Source organism: Octodon degus, unplaced genomic scaffold, assembly GCF_000260255.1.
Source record: "Octodon degus isolate 3935 unplaced genomic scaffold, OctDeg1.0 scaffold00178, whole genome shotgun sequence".
Classification (NCBI taxonomy): Eukaryota; Metazoa; Chordata; class Mammalia; order Rodentia; family Octodontidae; genus Octodon; species Octodon degus.
This window is the reverse complement of record NW_004524754.1, coordinates 3,619,345-3,638,001: the sequence shown is the minus strand read 5'-3', so window position 1 is coordinate 3,638,001 and position 18,657 is coordinate 3,619,345. Positions and strand designations below refer to the sequence as shown.

Genomic DNA, 18,657 nt, shown 5'->3' with positions numbered 1-18,657 from the left:
GCGGAACCGGGGATTGAACTCAGGACTCAGGTCTTTGCACTTGCCAGGGAAGTGCTTATTCCACTGAGCCATGTCCCCAGCCCTAGTGCCCCTTCTTTTCTGAGACACTCTGTTTTGTTTGTTTGTTTGTAGACAGGGTCTCACTGTATAGTTTAGGCTGCCTCTGAACTCACTATTTAGCCCAGGCTGGCCTGGAACTTGTGGCAATTCTCCTGCCTCAGCCTTCCAAGTGCTAAGATTACTGATGTGCACCACCACATCTGAGACACATAATAATAAAGGGCAGAGAGTATAACAACTCAAGAGCGCATAAGGTGTTCTGAGGGCTTAATTCTGGGACTGTGAGACCAGGTTATCTTATCTGATCTAGGGAAGAAGGCAAAACCTGGGGGCTCAGCCCATAGTCAAGAAGCATCACGTAGGTGAACAGTAATAGAGAAGAATGTAAAGAAGATGCCAGGTGGTTGGGGATAAAGAAGTCAGGCTTAAAGAATGACTCACTGGTAAAGGTTTTTGAATTCATAGACTCAGACCATGCCCAATAATTTTCTGCTGAATTAAATCTAGTTTCATAGAGGACAGAAAGGAAATACATGTGACCTTGTTTAGGACAAACTTTCAACAAAATCCTAAATGTTAGACTACGCTAGTATCAGAAAGAGACACACTTTTCCTAGCAACTGCTGTAAGTGGGACAAATACCTGTCTAGGTGGATCTGAGTGGGGTTTTCCCACCTTACAACAGGGGAACTAACTAGATAATCTGGGTAGATAAGGTGGAGAAGTCCCTTACCTTGTTCTCTAAAATTCAGATGCAGGGCTGGGGAGATAGCTCAGTAGAATAAGCGCTTGCCTTGCAAGCACAAGGGCCTGAGTTCAATCCCCAGTTCCACTAAATATATACATACATACATACATATATACATACATGTAAATAAATAAAATTCAGATGCAAGTGCAGGTCTCAGGTGGTGTTGTGCTCATTCAGAGGCAAGGTGCTGCCATCTAGTGGAGTCTCTCTGTAACACCTACCAGGCAGGTACCAACCTTGTTAGAAAATCCCTCACTAACAGTCTCTTTTCCTCAGATCAAATAGACTCAAAGAGGAGAGCCATACAGAAAATGAAATCAGTATTAAATTACATGTTGAATTATAATATTCTTTTGAGATGAATGTAAGAGTAGGTAGTATAGAACTGCAATGTGGAAATCCAGGGCTCACTTACACGTGTTCTGTGTGCCTTTAGTAGGCAGGTAGACCTGGGTCTATGGTTTGCAATATAAAACCAGGTGTAAATCAATTTTTTAACATGCAGCTCGGCTGACAGCAGGATTTTTCTGTAGTTGGGAATAGCCACACACAGGTTAGAGTACTTTGTGGGAAAGGTTAAAAAAGGCATTTAAACTAGCAGAACTATTAACTAGAATAATCTCTAAAGACTTTTAAAAATCCTAGACCTTGAGTTTCTCTAAGGCAGGTTCTCACTATTGCATCCTACTGTTCCTGTCTGGAGTAGACAGTGGTGTTTTGTTAAATGAATAGATACACTGACCAACAGTTTCCACAGAGAAAGAAAATCAACTCACATAAATGACAAGTAGAGAAAGAGCAGCTCCTCACATTCATAACAAGCCTGTACTCTCCACTAATCCGGCTACTCTGTTGAACCTGAACTCTCACTGAAAACCGACCTCAGACAGGGTTACTCTAAGACTACATGAAGAGAAGACAAAGCAAGGCTACTTAGCCACTTTGTCTAAGCACAGATGAAAATAAGGTCACCCACAGAACGCCGTTTCTCTAAGCTATAACGAGGGTGCATCTCCTTCACCTATCATACTTCATCCTCAGCTAGTCTTCCTAGAGGAACTTACAGACATAGCATCGAAGAATTGTGCCTGCTTTCCTACAACTCCTAGTCTACAGTGAAATCGAGACTTCCCTGGCCTACCCCAATCACCAAACCACAGCTAAATCCTACCCCAAAAAATCACATTCCTTTGAACAGAACACTCCATAGTGGCCAGGGTATGCGTGCTTGCTGTGGTAACAAATCTAGTTGTTTAACTTGCAAGTTGCTTTTGGCAGTCTTGGGTTGAAAGGCATTAATTGAGTAAATACTAAGAAAAAAAAGGGACGCCTCTAACTCCAAGTGTAGTATGAATCCCATAATAATCCTGGCTTTGGAGGACTGTATTAGGTACAGCACTATTCCTGAAAGAGGAAGGGCTTTATATGTTAATATACCCACTGACATGCCGAGGCCTGTTCCACATCACTTCATCCTTGCAGCAGCCCGCCGAGGTCAGCACATGACCACTGTTCCCCTGTTGCAGATGAAGAAACAGTAGCACAGACAGGCTCAGTAACATCGCCAAGGTCAGTCAGCAGGTAAGTAAAGGATCCCGGAATCAACTTAGCTATGTATCTCCAGAGCTCATGGTCTGATAAACACAGTTTGATAAACAAGGTAGAAGGGAGGAATATGTGTACTGTGGGGAGTCTGACACTAGTACAAACCTCTCCACCAAACATCTTGAATCACCTAGGACACTGCACAGATTTCTGCACAACCCCTATGCTCTCTTCATGTACCCAGTAATGCAGGGCTCTGGTTCCCCTGAGGTTGATCCTCAGGCCAGGTGCAGGGTTTGGAGGCAAGACATCTTGATAGCTTTGATTCTCCCATTCTGAGCTTTAATGATAAAAAAAAAGTCCAACCTGGCTTTATTCATAGCTTTTCTCACAAAAAGAGCTTGATATGGCTTGATATGGCACAGATGGGTATGACCAGAGGGACAGAACCATCCTTCACCTGACACCTACAGTTCTCTCCATCTCCACATCTGCATGTTCCTTCCCAGGGAAGCCTGCCTTCTGCCTCCTTGCACGGGCTCTCAAGGTGAACGCTCCTGTTTGTAAAGCCTTCCCTCTCTTATCCCTGACAGACTTCATGACGTATGACAGTAAAGCTGCATTTGACTTGCTCACTGCCTGGCATAGGTGAACCTGGAGCAGTAACCACAAGGGGATCAGAGGACTAATTAGTGACACGATTTCAGGGAGGGCCAGAAAAAAACCTTTTTCTTCCTACTCTGAGCCTTTGCTTCTTTTGACTTAATGCACTACGATCCCTCTTACTATATTTTCTTGACCCAAAGTCAAGTTCTTTCTCTGTCAGGTCAGATGTTGCCTAGAGAAATCCAGCTGTGCTCTGTGAGGTCTTTTTCTCTGAAGGAGTTTTAGTAGTCTTTCATCAATTTTACTTTCCCCTTCTGGTGACTTACCCAAAGGTCACATGATTCAAACAGCAAAGCCAGGAACGGAACTCCCACCAACCAGCTCCCAGAGTGGTACTTCATCTCAAAGGAACAATTCAGGGGAAATGCTTTTAACTGCTGGATCTCTAAGAGTGTTAACTCAACCAGAGCTTATAACACTTGTGGCTTCCCTGTGACATGGGAGATATGACAGCAAGATAAGCTCTTCAGGAAGAGGTATTTTTTTTTTTTTTTAATGAACAGAAAACTACAATGAATACTGCCAAAATCTCTTGAATTAAACTCTGGACTGTGGCTCTTTTAAGCTACATTAAAATTCACATAGGTTGCAGAGTCAGAAGCAGCACACTGTAGAGGATCTGGCAAAGCTAAGAAATTGCAGAAAACACCACTACTATCTGGCATAAAATCCACATTCCAATCTCAAGAGAAACTGCTTCAAAGTGAGCAAGACCAATGCTAAATGCTTAGACACAGCCATCCAGCCAAAAAGTTCATGTGAAAGCCAAGTTCTTAGCCTGCAGTGCTAAGAATAAAAGCCAAGCAATTAAATCCAAAGAAATGGATTACATAATCATACAGCAAGAGGCTTAGCTCAGTTACTGCAATGGCTTCACTGGATGTTACGAGTTACTGAGCTGTCTTTACCTGGATTTACCATATTCATTTAGTATGGAGAGTGGAAGGGGGAGAAATGAGAGACCACAGGAGCTCTCTCTCTAGCCCACCTTCCACCTCATGTCTTCAGAGAAGATCCAAGCTACTACTGGAACAGGTGAAGGTGATCACAAACCCTGAACCTCTTTTCTAGATACTTCAGGTTCACCTCTGCCTATACACATCACTCCCACTAACCAGCTATCCCTGAAATCACTGCATATTTAGTATGTCTTTAAAATGATTCTTTCTTCTGTATTGACCCAAGCAACATCAAAAAATTACTGGAGAAGTGGAGGAGGCTATTATCTCACCAAAACACCTTCTAACATAGTGCAAATTGATAAAAATAAGTAAAATCCCTCTGCCAAACTTTCTATTCAAAAGTAATTTTTGCTGAGAACACTGGTATGGGTTTGTACTCCCCAGTACAGGAGATTAAGGCCAGTGGACTGCTGGAACCTAGGAGTTCCAGCCTTATCTCTTAAGAAATAATTTTTTCACATTGCTTTTGTTTTCCTCTTCTTCGCTATTTTTCATTTCCTTTTTCTCTTTTATAAGAATATAATTTCATCTAGAAATTGACTACTTAAGGAAAATAAAATATTTACTTAAAAACAAAACATCTACCTTTAAGGAAAAAGAAAAATCTGGGGACTAAGGAGTGACTGGGGCCACTGCAAGGCTGTTTCTGAGATTACTCCTGGCACCTGAGAGGTGATCTCAGCTCTGTGAATGGCCTACAAACAAAGTCTATAAGGATGTAGTACTTCCCAAAGCTCAATTTTATCACGCATATTAATAATTAGCTCAACATTTAAATACACCGAGACATGATTTAATGAGCCAACACCTTGTATCCACAGATAATCTTCAAACATTTTGTCCCTTATTTCTCAGCTCCAAATTTAATATAATCTCTGATTTTCCTTTTCTACCAAAAGAAACTTAAAGATTAAGTGCAGTGTTTAACTTATATCAACAGGAACGGCTAGGGATGGAAGGGCCAGGGAAGCATATTTCCTGAATGAGCATGGGCAGACCCTCCAGAACCCTCCAGGAGCAAGGGGCTTGCAGGAGTCTGGTCTTGAGCTGACTTGGAATTCTCAAAAGCAGACAGCAGGTATAATATTCTCCAATGTTACCTGGTCAGCTGTTGTTCATGACTCAACTGAGAGCAAGAGACTTGGCCTGTACACAATGAGGCACAGAAGCTTTAATGGGGGCACCCATGAAACCTCAGCTGCAAACCTAAGTTCAAATAATGCAAGGTAGAGATGAGACATAGAAATCACAGAAATAAGAATGTGGCACATACAGACAATCAAGACTTGCTACAGAGCTTTAATCACCAAATGTAAAAACAACATACTCATTTATTTAAAATGGCTCCAGATCCTTCATCATCTTTACCATCAATGGTCTTCAAATGAAAGGACACAATGAACAAGACCTCCCTGTTCATAACAGTCCTATCAATGTGTTTTTAAAAAAACACATTTAATTTTATTCTGAGACTCCCCAAAGAGAGAAAAAGTCATTACCAGCTATAATTTATTCAATACAGAGTTTTAAAAATCATTTATCATTAATTTGGAATAGCTGCTCTTCACTCTCCTCACATACACTATGCAATGACCAGAAGAAATAACAGTAAATGGCTTACCCAGTCTTACAAACTGGTAACATGTTTCAGCTCAAGTTAATGACCAAAACAAAGATAATTTTAACATCAATTAACTTTGTACTATCATATCTTAAAATATATATCAAAATCAATTATTATAAAAATGAAGTTGGCAATCCATTCTCAGACATGAACAATACCACAGTACTTTCTTACAGCAGCTACTGTAGTGTACCCTATTTACTTCGTATCAACCAAATGCACAGGCTCAGACTCCCAAATACTGAACTGTGGGTTATTAGTCACCTTGAGTTCAGATCTGCATGTGTCTAAAAGAAAAACATCTCCCCAATACTCCAATAGTTATTCAAGTGCTGAGAAAGACGTCCTTGCTACATTGGGCGGGGGTGGGGGGATGGGGGGATGGGGGGCATAGTCATGTTAAAAGGGCAACTGCTGCAACAAATACCACAAGAAAGATTTTGAAAATCTGAATTCCTAATGTGTCTAACATTGTGTCTTGCACACTAGTCCCCAGCCACACCTCACTGCCTTTCAAAGGCAGCCCTATGTCCATGATCCTCACATTTGTAAGATGTGCTCTTTCAATTATCCCCATCATTCTACCTAAACAGCAATGGATCTGCACATCTGAGTCTGGAAATCCTTGTTGCTACTTTGTTTCAAAGCACTGTGCATGCAATTTCCTGTCTACAGTTTATTTACTTTCCACTGCACAATTACACATATCCTTGGCTATAATGAAAGTCTAATCAATTTAGCACTTAGACAGTTCCTATCACTAATTCTATTCTATACTCTGCTTCTCTCACTTCTAGATGTCTCCCCAATTTTAGCAGTTGAGTAGAACAATATGGGCATGGCCATTTTCTAGAAGTTAAGTTGTGCTCACTTTCTGTCAAAATTGATTAAGGATATTGGAGAAAGAATTCAATACTATGAATAATTAAAAACATTTTCTGAGAAAGTCATGGTACAAGTGTTCATGGAAAAATCAATGCTGAAAAGGCTCTTAATAATCATCTGAACAATTCCTCAGCTGATGCTTCAACTCCTCACAAGATCCTGCCAAACTTGTCTAGTCTCTGCTAGAACACTTACAGGTAGTAAGCTGGTCCAACACTGCTTATTCTTTCTTACATAAAGTGACAAAACAGAGGGTATATGGGCTTCCACTAAATACAATAATGAATTCTACATAACTATTCAAGAGTTAGAAGGTGCCTGTGGCTGCTGAAAAGGATAAACAACATTGTTTTGAGCATTATATATTTTTCTGCAATCATTCAAAATGGAGAAATGTGAATTTTCAAAGTCACTGTTGATTAATTGTCAGTGTTACAGGAGGCAGATTAAAACACTTTAGAAGTAATCACTATAAGGACTCTGAAACAAAGGGAAAACAAATATTTTAAACAATAAATAAAGCTTGCACTTGGAGGATAAAATAGCCACTTTGCACACCAAGTCTTAGTGTAAGAACCCCAGTGGGTGAACCATGGATAAATCAGTCAGCAGTACCTGTCATTTCAGACACAGGAGACCAAAGAGAAAGAACTCATCCAGGCTGCAGCCCGAAGTCCTAAGGCAACAGCAAGCAGGGTTCCCTACTTTGTCTCCTCTGGCTTGTTGGGTAGCACTGCAAATAACATCCTTGTTTCTTATTTCTCTCAAAGAGCCCAAACTGTTTCAGGGATTATATCTCTTTTTCAAAGACCAACCAAACAATAAGTTAATTGGTGGCCAATAATACCAGAATTCAGTTTATAAAGGGTAAGTTTTTCTAAAGGGATACGATTGCATATATTTTTTTTATTTTCTGAATATATACTGTAGTTAAGTCCATCTGAACTAAAAGCAGTTATCCCCATCAGACGTGTAAAATCTAAAGATTGCATAACCATGGTAACTGAGTCTCAGCTGATTCAATTTTCAATGTTATCTCATCCTTATGTGTTAGAATGGCAATGGCATTAATTTTTAATAGGAAAGACTATATGAATAACAGAAAAAACAAAGCAACAGAAAACCAACCTTTTTAGTCAGTATGTCTTTTTATGTGCAAGCTACTTTTTTCCTATCTGATTCAAAAGTATCAGATAATTAATATTTAGTAGCTAGATGACAGGAGAGCAAATCCTGCAAAAAAGAATGAAACTCCCTTGACCACTGAGAACCAGAAGTGAAGTCAATGAAAGTCTATCAAGTACTCAGGGTAGATTTGGTTGGCATCAAAAACCACAAAAATCTTTGGATTCCAGGTATCATCCACACAGCTGTCATATAAGTTCACATAGCTCCCGTCTTTGGAAGGGGGTCGCATGTATTTGGAATCTCCATTTATGTAATCTCCAATTAGCACCCGAGCAAGAAACATAGATTTGTACGTTCTAAACAGATGCCGCTGTGGCAGGCTGACACCATGAATCTGGAATGTGTTTCCGTGCTTTATGTCATCTTTGCAGAAGCGGCTGGAGTAAGCAGCATCTCTAGCAAAATAGGTTCCTTGAACAAAAAGGACCAAAGAGAGCTGAGATTACTCCTAAGAACATAGCAAACACAAGCAAAAACATTCTAATTGTGAGGAGAACTGACACATGGAGTCATAACAAAAACAGGTGAGGACTCTCCTCATTCACAGATCCTAAGAAGAAGGAAATCTATTTGTAGGGGACAGCTGTGGTACGGACCACCTAGCCCAGGCGTAGATTTGTTGGTATAAACGAGGTCTCTCCAATACACTTCCCTACTTCCACCTAGCTGTAGATACCAGACTTCTGCTTTAGAAGGAATCTCCAGAGAAACCCAATAAGTATAACACATTAAAATGGTTTCAGAATTAAAAGTGTGGCAGAATCTGAATTTTGTTGTTGCTATTGTTTTGGTTACTGGGGGTTAACGACCTGTTTTTGACTGTGTGGGCCTCATTACTGTTTCTATTTCCTTTAAAAGTCTCCTCCCTTCCCCTTGTTTAACATCCAACAGAGCTCTGGAGAGCACAAGGAAAACTTTAGTTCCCAGGGATGAATTAAAGCCAGAAGAAGTTATATTTCTATGATGTAGGTTAACAACCCAATAACAGTCCTGGAAATAATGGAACTTTATATTCCAGAAAAAGATTCCAGGGAAGTATGAAGCATTGTTATGGTCTAGATCTTACATGTTCCCCAAGACCAGTACATGAAAGGCTTGGCTCCAGCCTGGTGCTATGGGAGGTAGTGAAACCTTTAGGAGGAGGGGCCTCATAGGAGGCCTTGCTTACTAGGGATGCACGAAGGGATGTGACCCTCATCTTCCTCTCTCTCTTCATTTCCCAACTGCCATGAAGGGAACTTGTTCCATTAGGTACCCCTGCTCTCACCATCTTCTTTAGCATGGCCCAAAAGCAACACGGCTGATCATGGACTGAAACTTGAAGCCAAAGCAAACCTTGCCAGCTTCAAGTTGATTTTCATGCTCAGATATTCATGCCTGAGCATTCCAGAAGAGTATTTTCATGGGTTTAGTGCCTACAATGAAAATTCAATAAAGTAGCCCACTCTCTGGAAATGGCAAACAGAAGAGACTGACACTGTTCAGGAAATACCTACTCTAACCAATTTTGCAAATGAATACCAAAGTCCCATCTTCACCCAATATAGTACTGATGGGATTTATGTAAGGACTGGATGAACAAATGCTTAATCCCTTATCTCCCTCATCTCTTTCCTTAATTGCTTGTGGGGATAAATTGAACAATTTCAACTTTCACAGTATGACAACAGGGGAAGTCTCCCTCCTCCCATATACCTTATTGCCTGTTAATAGTCTTACCTATAATTTTCTTTAAAAAGAAAACAAAATAAAAACACTGACAGGTACTGGGGCACAACATAATTAACGTATTATATTACCCTTTATATACTGCCAGAAAGTAGGTTAGTGTACAGAAAGGACTTGCACATGAAAGTTAAATCTAATGTAAAATTCTCTAACATGGATAAACTCCATCTCAGTGACTGGGATTTGGGGAGCTACTTAATCTGGCACAAGTGGAACAGTCTCACTTTCATCTGTGTGCATAAAAGCTGATGTTCTTGCGGCTCAAAAACTCTGAGTGCATGCGTAGAGCCTAATAAAGCAACTCTTAACATAATTATTACCAAATCCCTGCATTAGAAAACAATCAATGATTTCTAAAGAGACAAAACTGTCTTTGGGCTCAACTGAGACCTGAAATTCTGATAATTACCTTTTCCAAATAGTGCGCCATGTATACCATTTATTCTCCAATCAAAGTTATGAATGCAAATTGCTTCCACAAATTCACTGCTGGTACCATGAAATAGCATTTGCTCATTAATCTGAGGGATGCCTCTTTTTTTCTTGAGCTGAGCTTTTTTCCTAAAAACAATACACACAGACAAAATAGCACACACAGAAATAAACCATAAGTAGCATTTACTAATTTATTAAAAAGAAAAGTTCAACAGGAAGTGTAAAAATAAATACTTTTAAATATAAATCATAAGTAGACAAAGTAATTCTGGAAAACAAATAATTTTGAATCCTCTTGTACTACACATAATTCTTTATCAAAAATTATTAGTCAACACTGAGCAGAGGTTGAAAAGTAGACTACAAAGGGCTGGGGGATGTAGCCCATGGCACAGCATTGATCCAGCATGTGCCCTGGGTTCGGGCCTTGGTATCAAGGGAAAAGAAAAAAAAATCTCATCAACAGGTACAGATATCCCAGACTATGCCTGTAACAGTAAAAGTAATTGACTACCTAGACCAGGTAGGTTTATACATGCCTATAAATGAGACTATAAACAAACAGTACAAAGTTCACAGAATCTATAGACAATCAATTATCTTATTTTTTTATCTCTAGAGATAACAAAATTTTGGTTGAATTTAAGTGAATTTCAATCTGAAAAACATTAAACCATCCAATGTAATACTCTTTCCAATGGAGAAATCTCTTCAACTCATAAAGGATTTATGGATTGATTTTAATTTAGGACTGATTATATCAGAAAAAAATTTGAGAGTCTAAAATTCATAGAAAAAATATAATTATATATTTGCATATAAAATTGAAAAGTAATAAATAAGATTTGTGTGTATTACCACAGTAAATCTAGAATACAATGCTAAGTGTACAAAGAATCTTGTGAAAACAAACATTTGTCAAAATAATGCTGTGTACTATATAGAGACACACATACAAATAGTAAAAACTAAAAAGTATAGAAAGGAAGTCACTGAATACATTTAGGACAAAAGGAGTAGATGGAGCAGAGGTAAGCACTTTGCTTTAGTGTTTTACATCTTTAAAATCATGATGCTAAGATGAAGAAAGTGAGCCAAACATGAAAACATCAAGTCTGATCAGTAGGTAAACTTATATTCTCACTTTTTGAATATTTCATTGAGAAGAGTTAGAAATAACCACTTCCTTTTCCATGTCTAATACCTAACTACTGAAGGCCTTCTTCATTCTAATCCAGTGCTGCTATGGCCTGGATCTAGATGTCTCTCCAAAGTCCTACATGCTCATAGGTAGGGCTTTTCAGAGGGGACTAGATCATGGTGAGTGAATATGGATTAAGAGTTTGTGGTAACTCTTCTTAATGAGGTTAGCACAGTTCTGGGTGTGGGTCATACCAATCAATAAGCTTATAGGCTGGATGGAATATAGAGGGAAAGATGGGAAGGCAGGCTTGCTGCCTGCTATCCACCCTGCTGTGGACTGTTCCTCTTCTGCTGTGCCACCGTGCCTTGGAGCCGTGTGAGTACAGACTGAAACTTCTACAAACTGTGAGCTAAAATAAACCTTTGCTCTACTTGTGAATGACAGGAATTTTGTTCCTGTAATGAGGCAGTAACTAAGAAAGTGTCAAAGGCTCTTCTGTGCCAGACAGCAAAGTTTATTTGTTTTTTGTTTTGTTTTGTTTTTTGCGGCACTGGAGATTGAACTGAGGGCCTTGCACTTGCCAGGCAAGCGCTTATTGTGCTGAGCTATTTCCCCAGCCCAACAAAGTTTATTTGCAATCATCTGTAATTCTTAGAAAGTACATGCATCCCAACACTGAACCAAAATCCATCTTCCTATTACTCCTGCTGACTGGTCTTGGTTATCGTTTCTCGAACACAGAATGACTCAAAACATTTGTTTACTCAAACAACTTTGTAAGTACCCAGAAATATCTAGGAATGCCTTGCAAGCTTTCTCCTCTGGGTTAAGTCCATACCGTCCCCTCCACCATTCCTCACATGACATGGCTTCCTCTCTATACTGGACTGTTTTTAGTTAACAGGAATCTGGTTGCTGGGTTTTGTGACAGTGAAGTCAAGTGCTGACGGTGTATGCAGCCGTTCAGCACTCCTGGCACTCTCAGACCACACTTTCTCCTCTTGCTACTCTGTACAACTAAGAAACTAAATGCTGTGGAATTATTTCAGTTAAACTTCATTTAATACATAAATCTAGAAAGCAATTATATCTTTTTCAGAACTTTATGCACTGTCTCAATTTTTTTTTTTTTAATAAGGCACATCTGTCCCTTTCATAACTAAGAAAAAACCTTAGAAAAAGTAGTATTTGTTTTGACCCACTTCTAATCTTCCAAGTGCTTACTGATCACTAACAAAATAAGCTAGGCTTTCTAGTTTTGAATCTTTTGCAATGGTAATAAGACAGCCTATTTCATCCAAATTTTTGATAAAAAAATATTGAAGAACTCAAGGGAAAAAAGCAAGCATGCCATTGAAGCAATTCTTTGCTTAAGACCTCTACTAATTTTAATTGGGTTTGTAGGTACACACTTGAAATCCCAGCACTCAAGAGCCTGTGACAGGAGGAATGCTGTGAGTTCCAGGGCAGCGTGGGCTACATAGTAAATTCAAGGCCAGCCTACATTACAAAGCAAGACCCTATCTCAAAACAGTACACAAATAAATAAAACAAAACAACAACAAAAAATGACTTCTGATAATTTTTTCTTTGTACTAACACCTTGCATACACTGTCTTCATTACGTGTTGCTTTCTCAAGTACTTTGTAGGAGTCAAGTCAGACTGTCCACGGGGCTCTCCTACCTGCCACTAAGGTAACCCTATCAATTAGTCAGATATCAATGAATCCATACTACTTTATTTTTTGAAGTACACATTTGTTTACTACATATCCTTGTAAGGTCTATGAGCAATATAGTCGACTAGAATTGGAAAATCAGGAAGTCCACTTAGTCCACTTCAGGCACAGATTAAAATGAGTATGGCTTTGAAAAGTCACTTAAAAGTCTGGAGAGTGGGGATTAATGGCAATGAAGCTGCTTGTCCATGGACTGGACAGAGCACACACACAAGTTAGAGGCAAGGTGGGGCAGGGTGGTTAAAGCTTTGCATTCCCAGCAAGCTTTATTGTAATGCCCCAACTAAGTCACCCACAAAATGTGGACACTCACAGACTATGCCTTTTGTGTTCCAGCAAAGTCAAAGCTGAGTTGCAGGACCTTGTGAACTTCAGTTAAACCTGCAAAGAAAGAGGACTACACTAAATTCTTCATAGCCCTGCCCATCTGTGGCCAAATCCACAATTATTTCTAAACTTACTGAAAATACTATGGCACTCACTTCTCAAAGATGTCTCAGAATTACTTATCCTCTCAGGATCCAGAATGCCAAAACCAGCAGATTTTATATTACATATTTTGCACCAGAGAGAGAGATCTTCTGGACAGAAGCAAACATCCCTAGGTCTAAATCAGGGGTGGTGAATCTACAGCATATGTGGCAAAGCAGTTGTGTTTGTACCCCTGAAAGGTTCGCCATCCCTGGTCTAGACTATGGGCTTCCATCCTGGGTGGACACCAGAAACACCTAGAGACCCTCCCAAAGATAGGATATGCAGACCTCAGAGGCTTTGACTCAGCGTATCTGGGATAGGTGATAGACATCTAAGTGCTGAGGAGATGACTCTGACACACAGCCAGGTGTGAGAATCTCTGAAACATCTAAATCCACATTTTTAATAAGACAGCAGCTTTCACTTTCCAACCAGGATCACTCCAACTATGTCTCCTATCTGCTCTCACATGTGTGCTACACAAGTAAATCACATAAAACTCCTCATGATTTCTACCAAAAAGGCACATTCTCCAACAGACTCCACCTTACTCATGGAAATCCTCCAGCTCCCAAGCTAGCTCTCTCTCCATTTTCCATAGTGGCCATTTCAACTCTTCCCTTTCTTCTTTCCGTCTTAATCTTGCCTCCCTGGTACTTCCTTTTATGCAGATGGCTTCATTTTGTATTTCATCATGGGAACTGAAGGTATTAGAGAGGAAAGCCACCCCCAGCTCCTCTCCTCTACTATTTCTAACTTATTTATACATGGAACTGGATATCTTGCCCACCTCTTTTTTCACACACATTCTCTGACTCTTTGGAAGACTCAGTCCATCAAGTATCCTTCCCTTCTTTCTCCTGTCTTGTAACTCTTCCTCCACGTAAGTTCCTTCTAACTATAATGCTTAGATCTCTCTTCTCTCATGCCTTGGAAATCAATATGGAGATTCTTTAAAAAACTAAAAACAGAAATTTTATTTGACCTGGCATATCTCTCGTAGGTAGGTATATTCCCCTAAAACTTCCTGCTATAGTGATCCAAGCACACCCAAGTTTCTAGCAGCACAATTCACAACAGCTAAGCTCTAGAAACAGCCTAAACTTCTATGAGGAATGGTAAAGAAAATGTATTATATGTATACAATTAAATTTTATTCAGCGATAAAAAATATCACCATTTGCAAAACAGTGGATGCATCTTGAGACCATTAACATTTTAAGCAAAGTAAGGCAGACAGAAAGTTATACCACATAGTTTCTCTTATATGAGAAACTCAGACATAAGTAAAAGAGAGAACAAAGACAGACTTTTTGAAGATGAAAAAGGTGTCAGGGGAAGAGTGACAGGGGAGAGGGCTGTCCTCACACGACAATCTAATGTCTCCAATCATCAACAAATGTCCCCTGTTGGGCAAAATCCCTCCCAAATGAGAATCACTACTTCAAAACTTTCCCCACAGTATGGCCCAGTGAATTATCTTTCTAAAGCACAAACTAGGTTCATCATTGTCTTGCTTAAAGTCCTGCCAGACATGGTGGTGCATGCCCACAAAGCCAGCATATAAGAGGTTGAGGCAGAAGGATTACAAGTTTGGGCCAGCTGGAGCTAAAGAGTAAAAGGTCAACATAGACCACATAGCAAGAGGCTGTCTCAAAGCAAGTAAGCACACAAACAAACTACAAATCTGAGTCTCTTAGTTCAGTCTATAAAGGGCTATGTCACTGGCACCTGCTAACTTTCTGACTTCCACTCTGCATCAGTTTCACTCAATCCAATAAAAGCCACTGCAGAAAACTATATCGCCATCCTGGAGAGTGATGGGGATCCCCTCCGTGCGCTGCCTCCTGACCAATGCTCTACCCTCCTCACTCATTATTCATTTTGTTTCTGTTACATTTGAAATTCCATTTTCCTATTTCCTCCATATATCTAAACTTTGGCCCCAATGCTCCCATTGTATAAGATGCTGTTTCTCTATCCTGCTGTGTCTGGCTGAAGTGACATTTGCCTTTGGAAGCACTTTTTCACATTCCTAGCCAATATACACACACTATTTTAGTGGACAAGAGTGGACAGACATCCTCCCTTTAGCGATGTACTTCTCACTCATTCATTTCTGGCGGCAGTGGCCTGGCTCCTTGTCTAGCTGATAGCCCTGCCCACCATCACAGCCCAGGTGCCCAGAATAGTGCCTGTCACAAAGCAGGCAGAAGCAAAGGGAGGAAGGCAGGCTTGAGGATTATTAGGTGATTCCCGATGGACTCACATGGGCTTGCCACATGTATGATGAGTCACAGCTTAGATGACAGCAACTACTGTTGTTTTGGTTCTTGGGGGAGATGTCAGACCGGCCTTACAATGAGACTTGGCATTCTGCAAGGTCAAGGCAGGTGGCAGGTTCGTTTACCGCCACAGATTTCCACAGGCTGACATTACATGAAATCAGAAAGGGCATTGCTGGAGTACAATTGCTTCCAATGAGATCCCTAGCATAAAATGTTTTAGGGATCCTGCAGTACATTTTTACCATTAGACTTTTACTGGCAATTCAAATTATGAAGGAAACAAACATAAACTCTACTTCAGAGGCCTGATTTAGAACAATGAATTAGGGCTGAGGATGTAACTAGGTGGTAGAGCTTTTGCCTGGCCTTGGGTTTACTCCTCACCTCAAAAACAAACATGCAGGGGGCCTGCCCCTGAACTCAGTTCTTTAAGTGGCTGCTTCAACAAAGCAGTCAGGCTCAGGTTGCTGTTGTTCCATCCCCACAACTCAAGCCAGCCAATCATGCCCTGAAGGCATTCGGACAAAAAAAAAAAACCAAACAAACATGCAAACAAAAATAAAACAAAAGACAATGAATTCATGGGTTATGGTGGCGCACAACTATAACCCCAGCCACTTGGAAGGCCAAAGCAAAAGGAGGATTGTAAGTTTGAGGTCATTCTAGGCAATTTATTAAGAACCCATCTCAAAAAAAAAGAGGGGGGGAGGGAGCTCAGCATTCCTTGGATTCAATGCACAGTACCTCCCAAAAACAAAAAAAGAAATTACAATTTAATCAACTCATTTTAGAAAAATATGTTTTCACTAAAATATAAAACCTAATTAAAGTGGGCAGAAAAGGCTTCTAGATTCCTCTGTAAGAGAAACATCCAAATAAGACTGAATGAAACTTTCTAAACCCAGTTAAATTTAGTTAGTATAAAAAAATTGAGTTGACTTGGTCTAAAGTCACCAGATAATAAAAACCACATGCTGAAAGCTCCTTATTGTAGTATATATCATTATGAGACTAAAATCTACAATATATTAAAGCCATATTAACTAGTCAAAACCATCAAAGAATCTCATGTATCAATCGAAATACAGCCAAATTCTTAAGGATATGAAAAAGAAATGAGCTAAAGTCTGAGATTTGCTTTAAAATATTTTAGTAACAACACTAACAAAAAAGGAGATATATAATATGTAAGATAAATTTTGATAAATGTTGAAGAACGATCAGCATAAGGGGTACATTATATTACTTGCATCTATTTCAAAGTTTTAAAATAAAAACTTAAAAGTCATCTTATAATAAAAATTACAAATAAAAATCTCATCTATAAAAATTAAAAATATCTCAGACAGTTATTTAAGTAACACCTCTATTATAAAACTATAGCACAACAGGTTAATTTGAGTAATACCTTTATACTTTCTGTAATGTTTATTTTTAGGATAAGTACACACTGGGATATCTAATAAGATAGTTCCAGCTTAAATCTAGTAATAAGCTTAGGTTTTACAACATGAACTTTAAGGTATGCAAAAAAAAAATCAAAGGTATGTACTCTTTAAACCAAAACAAGTAAATGGTACAGGTAAGACGGTACAATTGTTTAAAAATGAAATTCAACAATGTTTCCAGAGATTTCTGGAAATCAAAGTGAAAGGCTGAGTTATATGGATAACTAAGTTACACGGACAAAGGTGCCTGCCCCTTTTACACAGCATGCTCAGCTCTCCATCTTCCAAGACAGAATGCTTCCCACATTTTACAGACTGGAGTTACAGATTTGCTCCCTTCCACTCCGAGAATGCTGGAGAAGGGAGCTGACAGGCAGATCAAAGGATGGCAAGAGGAAAACATATGTTTACCCCTCTGAAAACTAATGCCTGACCCCCCTAAATACCTGTGCTCAACCATCTCCAAGACTATAGAAGTTTTAGAGATGGCAGAAGATTCAGATTAGAAACATCTTACCTGCAGAAGAACTCCCATAAATCTAAATTTTGAATTCTCTGGATTCTTTCAATTCGGTTGCGATCCATTGTTTTTCCAAAAAGACTGGCAACTTCATTATATTCATGTGTTTGACTGTGTAGAGAAATGAGCTAGAAAGAGAAATTTGTGTAGTTTTAGTACAGTCCTTCCCAGTGTTTCGTTAGGAGAGTTGGGCACTTCCGCTCTCACCTGATAGGGTACTTCAGTGTTCACATTCTCCCAGTGTGGAGGCATGGGTATAGCTTCATTTTCACAGATGTAACTTCAAATAGCAAAGATAAAACAAAATATCAGGAGCTATTATAATTGTTGCTAATTATTTAGCTTTTTCACCAATGGTAAATTTTCATATGTAGGTTATTATGACAAATGCAACCAAGTGTAGTTTTTATTTTCTTTATTTAAAAATATTCACTGAATTTCTCTTGTGTGTTACTTGTTAGGTGTTGAATTGTGAACTTTGAATGGAAAGTATATAATCATATATTTACTAACAAATTTCAAAAATATCCTGGGATGGTGGGGCATGCCTACAATCCCAGTACTCTAGAAGGCTGAAGTAGGAATACTGCCAAGTTTAAGAACAGCTTAGGCAATTTAGCCAGACCCTAACTCAAAATTAAAAAAAGGGCTGGGAGCTGGGTCAATAAGAAACTCTAGTTTAAGTCTCCCATATCTCTAAAAATTAAAACAAAAACGAAATAGGAGAGATTAACAAATCCCAAACCTATGCAATACTTTGTTTCGTTCTTTAAAATTCACTTTCAATTTTGAAAAATAAAGTAATTCAGAGACCTCAAGAAGCAGAGGATCAAACACATCTCTGTGCCAGGTTCCTCTCAACTCTTTGGATTATGTTAGGAACAGGTCCTTTCCCTACAGCAAAGACTGCAATCAGGAAACAGGAATAAAATGGAGAAAGTAGTGCTTTGGAAAGAAATTTCCAGAAACATCCAGACTCCAAAAAAGAGAAATGAAACCCAAGAAGCAAGAACAGGCCAGTCACTCAACCATACACTGACCAGGGAACCCAGAGTTTCCTTCAAGGTCTGTAGGTTTATATCTGGTGACCTAAACAACTAGTTTGAGTGATAACATCATGCAATACAGCAACCATTGTTAAATTGTTATTACTTTGTTAAATAAATTTTGTAACATTTCTAATGCTTTAAAAAAAAAAC

At 39.2% G+C, this 18,657-nt stretch overlaps 1 protein-coding gene across 7 annotated transcripts in view; it reads right to left on the bottom strand.

Annotated features, from left to right (window-relative positions):
• Positions 1 to 5,269: 5,269 nt before the first annotated feature.
• The window catches only part of Parp11 (poly(ADP-ribose) polymerase family member 11), a 66,814-nt gene continuing 53,426 nt past the window's right edge, over positions 5,270 to 18,657 (bottom strand). For 6 of the 7 annotated variants that reach the window (XM_012517440.2, XM_023703722.1, XM_023703723.1 and 3 more), the window contains 4 exons: positions 17,666 to 17,738; positions 17,456 to 17,586; positions 9,819 to 9,970; positions 7,628 to 8,092 (listed from right to left, as the gene is read on the bottom strand). In XM_012517440.2, the coding sequence (XP_012372894.1) occupies positions 7,776 to 8,092; positions 9,819 to 9,970; positions 17,456 to 17,586; positions 17,666 to 17,738 (673 nt within the window). In that variant the 3' untranslated portion in view covers positions 7,628 to 7,775. Of the gene's footprint in view, positions 8,093 to 9,818; positions 9,971 to 17,455; positions 17,587 to 17,665; positions 17,739 to 18,657 lie in introns of all 7 variants that reach the window. The other variant, XM_023703726.1, reaches the window with a different exon arrangement.